This window comes from Anguilla rostrata, chromosome 9 (genome assembly GCF_018555375.3).
Source record: "Anguilla rostrata isolate EN2019 chromosome 9, ASM1855537v3, whole genome shotgun sequence".
In the NCBI taxonomy this organism is placed as follows: Eukaryota; Metazoa; Chordata; class Actinopteri; order Anguilliformes; family Anguillidae; genus Anguilla; species Anguilla rostrata.
Window position 1 is genome coordinate 32404387 of NC_057941.1, and position 10294 is coordinate 32414680.

The 10294-nt window shown below is 41.1% G+C and overlaps 1 protein-coding gene across 2 annotated transcripts in view; it reads right to left on the reverse strand.

Moving 5' to 3' along the window:
* The window catches only part of LOC135263589 (GDNF family receptor alpha-4-like), a 23515-nt gene extending 13704 nt beyond the window's left edge, over nt 1-9811 (reverse strand). Inside the window, exon 1 of one of the 2 annotated variants that reach the window (XM_064351818.1) lies at nt 9167-9811. In XM_064351818.1, coding sequence (XP_064207888.1) covers nt 9167-9227 — 61 coding nt within the window. In that variant the 5' untranslated portion in view covers nt 9228-9811. The remainder of the gene's footprint in view (nt 1-9166) is intronic. The other variant, XM_064351819.1, reaches the window with a different exon arrangement.
* Between the last annotated feature and the right edge of the window lie 483 nt (nt 9812-10294).

Here is a 10294-nt window from a genome sequence, read left to right on the forward strand (position 1 = left end):
GCTGCTCACTAAAACTGCATTTTTGCCACAACCACAGAATTGAACTGGAATTTAATTATAGCCTATCCGCACATAGTGACACAGAGCTTTGAATAAAATGCTCAAAGAAAAATAAGTAATGGGTATTTTAATTGTGGTGTTATCTTTACCTAATGTAATGTAAAAACAAATATGTAATAATACTATTTGACAAAAAATATATCCATTTCCTATCACCAAACTGGGCCACGATTGGTCCATGGGCCATACAGTCCTGATCGCGGCCTTAAGCAACAGTCATTTTAACTCTTTAAAGCGTAGGTATATTTGCATGTATTTCTAAAATTCCAAATCAGTGTTCTAAGACCCCACTGCTTTCAGTTCCCTATAATGATTGTTACATCAGCATTACAATGTCACATTAAGAGCATTCTAATCACATATTTGGAATGTCACATCTTAAAACAGAGGTGTCAAACTGAACCCCAAGGGGGCCGCAGTGTTTTTTGTGTTCTCCTTTCAATCAGTCGCCAATTAAGGCCTTGAGAAGGTGTGCGCATTCCTTAGCCAGTCAATGACTTAAACGAAACACTTTGTGGCGAGAACACCCCGAAAACAATCAGACACCGCGGTCGTCCAGGACTGGAGTTAGAAACTTGTGCCTTAAAGGGTAAGAAAATGTTTTTGTTTGTGCAGCTGGACCGTGACTCTGGGTAAATATCTAAGCCTTGGGGAACAAGGACACCTGGGAATCACACCTGCTTCACTCGGGAAAACACCGGGAGACCTATTGGCATGGCGATGATGTACTCACGCACTACGTAATTAAAGACCATCTCTGTGAATCACGGGGAATCATAAGATCAGTGGATCTGGCAACGAAGGAGGGAATGAGACTATTTACAGTACAGAAATCAGAAAGAGACGTGGAGGAAGAGCAGATAGGAATAAAACGTGACAGAAGGAAAATCTGTGGAGAACACAGACAGACTCCATCTGTGATATATGACTCTTAATGCGGGTTATTGATCTCTCTATCACTGGGGATTATTAATCAGCAAGCGAAGCGAATCTGATGGCTTTATTGCACACAGACACAGAGGTTAATGTCTCAAAACATGTCACACGGCAACACGCGCTCTGTCACCAGATAGACAGAACCACACACACACACACACACACACACGCACACATGCACACACATGCCTACACACTCACAAACATATCACATTCTCATGACCATTTATATATGGACACTCACATATAACCAGAAGCAAACATTGTTTGACACAAACGCAACTATACTGTCACAGAATGAACAAATCATGCGTGTGAGCGTGTAGTTCCAGAACATTCTGAAAGATTCTCTGGCTAACATATATGAAAATGAAAGAGCCAATGAAACAACAGAAAATCACAAGTACTCATTCAAACAGTGTTGACCCTAGCCAGCGCTGGGCCCTAAACAGGATTAGAATGTGTGGTCCCCTGACCCACCCACTCCTATATACAGCACTGTGCAAAAGTTTTAGGCACCCTAGATTTTTAAATATAATACAGAGTATATATTTGGTCTTAGATGTTTATTTTTTGTTTTCTGCATTAGTGTGTCAGTAGAAAAGAGCAAATTTGAAATTTCCAAACATGAATTTTCCAGAAAAAAAGTTATTTTACAGATACATTTTTGTATTTTGTTAAATAAAGTATTATTTTAAGTAATAGACTACTTTTCAGATAAAAACTTGATCAACGGTCTCTGGGATTACCTGGAGAGCCAGAAGCAAGCGAAACAGCCAAAATCAGCAGAAGAACTGTGACAAGTTCTCCAAAATGCTTGGAACAACCTACCAGCCGATTTTCTTATAAAACTGCAGGACAGTGTACCCAAGAGAATTGATGTAGTTTTAAAGGCGAAGGGTGGTCACACCAAACATTGATTTTATTTAGTTTTTAACTATTTACTGCTCTTTATATCATTTTTTCCACATTTATAACCTTTCATTTCATTATTTTTGAAAGCATCTTAGCTGTACAGCATTTTTTTGCACAGTACTATATATATATAATATATAATATATAATAATATATATATAATAATATATATCTAATATATATATATATATATATATATATTAGAATAAATTGTAGTTGGGAAGCTCTAAGCAGCCACTTATATGGCTTATTTGGTCAGGCCGGCTCTGCGCACAAATCTCCAGCTGTCTCTTCATGAAGATAAAATGCAATTATTCCCAGCACACCAAAATGACATTTTAAAAATCAGTCCCTCAGTGATGGGAAGAATCCGTCAGTCTCCCAGAGGAATGGTAACTAGAGACCAAAACACAGCACACAGCACGCCAAACTTAAAAAAAACCAAAAAAAAAACCAGAAGTCTCCTGTTCAACTGGGGCTAGTGGTGCAAAATAATAAAGAGGGGATGAGGTGAACCCATCCTTCCGCAGGCCACTGAACCCCCTTATCCTCCTCAAACACACCCCAAAACAAAACCAGAAAAAGGGCACCAACGCCTTATCTCAGGAGCACTACTGCTAGCAAATGATATTTATACTACACCACTGCAGAGAGAGATATGAAATGAACAACAGAGCATTTCAATAAAATCCCATCTGCTAACCAGCGCACTAACTGCAGGGCCAGCAAGGCGTCAGGGTAAGCCTGCCGCAACACACCATGTCACCTCCACCCTGTACACACATGCCAACACAGACACACATACACACACTCTCTCTCTTCACACACACACACACACACACACACACACTCTCTCTCTTCGCACACATACACACGCTCATGCACACACACACACACACACACACACTCTCCTCACACACGACACACACACACACTCACATACTCTCCTCACACACACACACACACGCATACTCTCCTCACACACACACACACACACACACGCATACTCTCCTCACACACACACACACGCAAACTCTCCTCACACACACACACACACACACACAGCACAGAGCAGGCAGCCGTTGGACAGAGACACACTCGGCACAAGAAATGATGCATTCTCTCCAGCAGCTCCATCTCCTCCTGTCATTACCTCTCCTGTCGTCTCCATCATTGGCGGCTGTCACTGCGTCGCCCGCTATGCCAAAGAGCCTTTGATTGAAATGAACTCTCATTCGAAAAAAAAGCAGAAAAGTGCTTTCATTCGCCGTGAAGTTGAAGCAAAATTATAAGTATGCGATTTCTCTGAGAATCTCCTCCTGATTGCTCTCTGTTGTATTAATCAACACCCGTCCATCCAGAGACCACCTAGAACAACTACAATTACAACATCACAGTGTGATACAAGATGTTCTTTTTTAAACACTGCGCGTTATATAACCTCCTAAGACTCAGCAATTAATTTTTTTTCCCTGTAGGGGACATGAGTCGCTTATTTTGAAGAACCATATATTCTACTATGTTGAAACCTACACTACAAGAGACATTCAAAAGAAAATAAATACATAAATGAATAATTTTTAAAAATATTTTCACTGCAACATGTTTTTGTCATACAAGACACTTTAATTATGTAAAAAAAAATTCAATACTTTTTTCTGCCAGGTCTCGGGAAGATACACATTTTGGGAATGTTGCTCTTTGGCTGACAGGACCTCTTGGGTTAAAGGACAGTACAGAACATTCACAGCAGCTGCCCTCTGTTTCTCTTTTTCTTTGTTGGGGATAAACATGGGAATTGAATATTTATCCCCTGAAACTTTGCTTGATTTATACTCTCATCCACCAGAGGAGTCCTCATACAATATGAAAAAACCTGGACATGCACACCTACTCTCCCTCAAACACAGACACACGTACAGAGAACACACTCTCTCTCTCTCTCTCTCTCTCTCTCACAAGCACACTCACCACAAATCAAGTAACGGGGAGGGAGGGGTTTATTTAGATAATTACACAGGAGGATGATTAGTTGGACAGGCTGTGAGAGCCAGGTTTAGAATTTACTTCCCACTCATTGTGACATTAATGATCTTTAATGATCACGAAGTGTCAGAACCTCAGTTTAACATTTCATCTGGAGGACAAGGCAGTTCTGGTAAGGACGTTACAGAACAGAATCTTGGTAAAGATGTTACAGAACAGAATCTTGGTAAGGATGCTACAGTATAGAATTCTGGAAAGGATGTTATAGAGCAGAATCTTGGTAAGGATGTTACAGAACAGAATTCTGGTAAGAATGTTACAGGGCAGAGTTCTGGTAAGGCTGTTACAGAGCAGAGTCCTGGTAAGAATGTTACTGGATAGATTCTGGTAAGGAGGTTACAAGGCAGAGTCCTGTTAAGGATATTAAGTTAGAAGCTGTAAAGTTCACAGGGGTTCCCAGAAGACCCTGTTTTCCAGCAGCAGTGAGCAGCTAACAATGGTGAGGCAGTGTGCAACAGTGGTTGCAGTCATGGTCATGGGGAAGTGGTTAAATTGGTCCCCCCGAGGCACTGAGGATTCAAATTCTAATCTCAGCACCGCTGTCGTGCCCTTGACCAAGGTGGTTCACCTGCACTTCTGATACACATGAACAGGCACACAGGCAACTGGACAAGCAAGTGACATCACCATACAGGAGGCATCAGCCCGGCCATAAATTATATGAAGTACTGCAATACATCCAGCTGGCACCGGAAAATAAACGCACACACACATACAAACACACACAGACACATGTGCACACGCACATACACACACGCACATACAAACACACACATACACATGTGCACACGCACATACGCACATGCACATACACACACGCACAGACATGCACAAACACACACACACACACATACACACGCACGTATGTACTTAATTTGGTCCATTAGACTACCTGTCCCTTAGGAATCCACGTTCCTCTATTATTGGCTCTCACATGTAACATCACCAATGACTACCTCATTGTGAGTCCTGTTTCCTGGTAGATAGGGTGGTACAGCACATCCTTTTTGTGGAGTGTGGTGATCTTTTATCACTGGGGTATGGTAATGCCTCTATTCTGCGAGCTTGGTGTTTGGGAATCTCATGGTTGTAGCACCATGGGCTGAATGGCTTTCCATTGCTGGAAACATGCAAACTATCAAAGTGCATGGAGTAGAAGACCACTCAAAAGGGAAAAAAGTTACAGCCACAATTGAACTAGAGAGAAAGAAGTTTTGTTATTTTGTCCATAACCAACGTGTTTCAGAAATAGCAAAAATGGATTTCCATGGATTCCTGTCAGATCATACTGGTCCATCACTCTTACTGATGGCTGAAGACACTTCTGTGGCACACAGCATCTGTGATTTTAGACTGGCATTCAAACAGGAATTCATCTGTCTCCTCTTCCAAGGTCCTGATAAACCGATGTCCTGAATCACCATCCTCATTAACGATACAGTGGCACGGGGGTTCCCCCAGGGTCCTAGTGAATTCCCATCCCATATGTGAATAGTATTTTTCAACCTGACCGAGTAAACATCCTCCAGTTCCAATGGAAAAAGAAATAAACTGACACTAGATAAATGCACACCAGCATTCATTTATTAATTTGCTTGTTGGTTTGTTTGTTTGTTCGTTGGGTGGTTTGGGGTTAGTATATTATTTTACGATACAATGACAGATACCACCATGTTTATCTGGTTTCCATTTTGGTCTTTGTCAAGACCTTTATTGTGGCAAATAGCTATTCTTTCTACTTTGTAAAATAAGCATATGCAGCACACCATCTCCTATGTTACATTTAAACAAAATTATAATGCTTCAAACGTTATTACAACAGATTCCATAATGCAAATGCATTAAAAGGTTCGCTCGAATGTTTTATCTTGCTGCAGACGGAACAATTATTTTAATGGGGAGGGGAGGCGCACTACGATCTGCCATGTTTACCGAACTCACCACCTGTTCACGGAAAGGGTTGAGCATAGCGTCAATATTGAGGAAAGTAAATGAAATGCGTGACGCATTTTTGTCCTTTTGTTTCCCTCGGTTAACGAACACCTGCGTAGCGCATCTGGCGCACAGATACAAATCGACACTGATTACAGTGTGACCTAAAGGTAGAGTTACACGGCGCAATAATCGTGTGACAGAACTCCATCCTGCGGTGGAAAGCTGCAACTACACTTTACCGACTGTGAAGCGAATTGTTCAGGGTACAGGTGAACATGCAGGTTGTTTGCAAGGAGACTGCAAGTTAATCTTTAAAAACGCGTTGCCATGTCAGTGTCGAGTTTTGAATGGAGACAGTATAAAACATTAGAATTGTTTTTGTTTAACCGCAAAGAGTTTGTTTGGCATCGATTAATGTCCTGTTTTCAGTAGGGTAGCCTAGTCCACGTAACAAAAACAAAAGGACACTCATCAAAATTGAATTACATGTATGACATATCAGTTTTCTTCTTCCATACGCATAATTTGCCCTACACATCCAGAATATACAGGGAGACAGAACAGAGAACCGGATGATTGAAGTGTTTACAACCTTTCTCTCGGAAAAACATCAGCATTTGAGCTACAACTCAGCGTTACACTTTATTACATTACATTACATTACAGGCATTTGACAGACGCTCTTATCCAGAACGACGTACAACAAAGTGTATAACCAAAACCAGGAAAAGGTGTGTTGAAAACCCTAGAGGGAAGTACAGTTCCAAGTGCAGGGAACGACCCACTTTATGAAACATTTCTCCACACAACAGTGCTGTTACGTGTTAGACACATGCCATGATCTAAATAATTAAATAAAAATGTCCATTTAATTTGCGGACATTGCCATATTCAACAGTAGGCCTATTTTTCAGAAGTGATCGAAGATGATAGCTCAAACCGACAGCGCCATATCACAATATATCACTTCACGAACGCCTCAGCTGTGTTCGCTGTCCACGTGCTTTTATTAGGTCTTGGTCTGCTGGTTATTGCTTATGCTCGGTAATACGTGGAGAAAAACTGTAATAAAGCTCGCACATCACGATTACTGCGCCAAAAAACTTAATTCTCAAAAAGAAATGTACTTCGTGTTTGTTGTGCCACAAGTACTATAGGATAACATATACGTCTTCAGAGCCCATTAAGCACAATACAGTAGGCCAATATGTTCCTGTCAATACTCACTCTTCATCGACATTGCTATGTCCCATATTTAAAACCGAAGGGATAAAAAATTTCTTACAGCAGCATTAGCAGCTGCCAGCGGGATGATGAGTACAGTGGATGTGTGCAGTCATCAGGATACGAATGGATTGATTTCCTTAAGACTGCTAGAGTGGGCATCTCCTAGATGCAGTTGTTGGCTATAAAGTATATCGCCTAATCTGGTTTGGTCTTAACATTTTACAACATAAACAACATAAAAAGTTTTGGTAGTGGTAAAACAATGTTCATACAACCTCGTTGCTGATCAAAATCTAACAAAGTTGTTAAACGATTTTATAATGTTTTTATAACTGGGCTGCATTTGTACTTCTTTTTCTTGAGGGATGGAGGGGCACCGAAGTCCACAGTTACGTCAGTACCACTGTATAAATAAATAAATAAATAAATCTACTTCTCTCTTACCTTCTTTAATAAACTTGGGTTGAATTAATCTTGAGAGACTCACATGTTACTGTGTATGACGATAACTGTAGAATTTTAGTCGCCAATAAGCCGCACGGTCCCAACCTGCATGCGTGGACGAAAACACAGCCATAAAAATGAGCACCGATTGTCCCTGGCCATGCTGGCAAGGATGAAAGCATTTAAGACCTTCAGAAATGATGCGATCTATACCCACGGTCATAACGATGCCTATAACAGTAGATCACTCTGTCTCGCCGACCAACTTTCAGAAAAAAGCTGATATAAGCACTGCAGGTTCAGACATAGCGCCTTGGCATAAACGATTACTCTTTACATTGATAGCAAGCATGCATTTTCTGCGCCTTTAATCATAAAAAGGATGGGGTCGGACCGACGCGAGCGAGGAAGTTCTTCAATTAGGATAGTGATAATAGTTTTTTAAATTATTTTTATAGAATACTTATATGATTGTATGCTGTTTTGGAATTGGATGATATTCTCTGAAATATAAGCAGTGCTGTCTGTGTTTTCGTTTCTCTCTTGCTGAAACGAGAGCAAAACTCCGGAGCCATTCACTCATCTTTATCCAATTTCACTGTTACGGTCTCCTTGACAGATTGTGTCTGCAGTGATGTGCTGAAATTCGATGCTTTGAGGAATTTGAACTTAATTTCACCCTACTTTTATGATGATTGATAATAATTAGAAAGCAACACGATGGGTTGCCTACATGTTTACAATGTGACAGAAATGAATGGTTAATAGTTGCTCTGCTTAAGCCTATCTGCGTTATCTGTATTTCCTTTGAAAGCTAGTTGCAATACGAAGTAACCGCTGTAAATTAAATGGGGCAAGACACAGGTGTGATACATACTTTTTTATCGTTTGGAATAAATATTTATTTTGGGCTATGCGCAATTCCAAATTCTAAAAGATTCCACATAGAAACTAGTTTCATAAGACTAGATGGTTTATGCACCTTCTTGAACACATTTCTGGTAGTCTACAGTCTGTGGAGGAAAACACAATATGTAGCCCACGGATTAATAGCCGCTTCTAAAAATACGATTTGAAAAATTTTAAAAAGATTACTGCTTAAAGTTCGTGCGGTTGAGCCCGCTAGTTCGTGGAGATGGAAGCTCTTTTGAACATGCATATGAAACGAGTTTTGTATGTAGCTACGTATTATTGCAGCACATACATATGTGCGACAGCCTAGGCTACTTTTAAGGTAATGAATGAGAAGCGCTTGAGAAACGGGCCAGTCACTACATTTGTGATCCGTCAAAAAACAAACAAAACAAAAACAAAAAAAAACCCCACGGCGCTCGGATTAGTCTGAACAAGGAAATCAATTAAATAAAAATAAAACAGAAATAATTGCCGGAAAGGTGGGATATTCAGCGACCAAACTGAAAATGACAAGAGCCATAACTAAAGTGACGGGCAAGGAAGGGCACAGCCAGGTTAAAGTCATTCTGTCTGTCACGGAGAATATATAATTGTCGGGCACGTCGCAATAGCTACTAATTAAAACTGAAATATGTTGGAAAAAATAGATCCGTCGGCTCCGTCAAAGCTTTAACCTCGAACAACTTACCTCGAATGAAGACATTCAGAAGTACTCCCAGGAAAATCATGTTGTCCGCCGAACGGGACATCGGGGGAAGCGGGCAGCTTGCGATTCGGAGGGTCGCTGGTGCCCCGCTATACGGTACTGACCCTCACACACCTGACACCTCGGTGCATCCACTAAACGCCGTGCTCGTCCCGTACAGCGACTGGGAGTGGCTAGACAGGTGAGTGAAACAGTTGAGTTGAATCCCAGAACAGAATCGAGAAACAGCCAAAGCCACTGTAACGATTTGTAACCAGTTATAACCAATAAAAATAGACCGTAAAATAATAATTAAAAAATAAAGAACTCGAAAATTACTCCAGACGCATCACATTTTGCCCTTTGCAGAAAATAAACAAATCACGAGCAAGGTTATCCACCCAAAGTTTTTTTCTCTCCCCGCAGGGCGAGCACGCAACACCTTGGAAAATCTCCCCGGGATTCCGCTAAAGGTAAACCACAGCAAGCCTTTTAAGTAGCTTAATGCCTCTTTCATACGGGATCGGTCAACACTTGCCGCTGCATTAGAGTCGGGGGTGGACTGATATTCAGACAGTGCACAGTAGGTTTCTCACGAAGAGGCTGTGTCGTGATTGGCTGGGGACGACACACATACGCGACTGGCGAGAAACACAGAACACCATGGTGTATTATAGGCTACGGTCCTCGCAGAAAGGTGTGTGCGCGCGCGCGTGTATGTGAGTGTGCGTTGGAGAGGTCTGTCTCTGGATCATAGCAGTCATTTTCAAGTTCATTGTAGGCCTACGGGAAACGTTCTCGAAGACTCGCCTGTAATTGCAACTCCGTATCGCTTCCTCCTTTCACGTGAGCATACATCGCAGAAGTTATGCCGCTGTAAATGTAGAACCGATTCTCCAGTCCGGTTTGAAAATGCATTTCTATGTCACAACACCAACGATACTAAAAATAAAAATGTTAAAATTTAAATAAATATTTGCAATGAATGTCTGCGCTCTCAAATGTTGAAGGACACAATAACATCAAATTCTAGACTTCTTTGCTTCGAGAACGGCTTTATCAAATAATTGCATAGCTTGCATTTTCGGTGCATTGTACAGACTATGGTCGTTTACAAACCGAAGCAGTTCA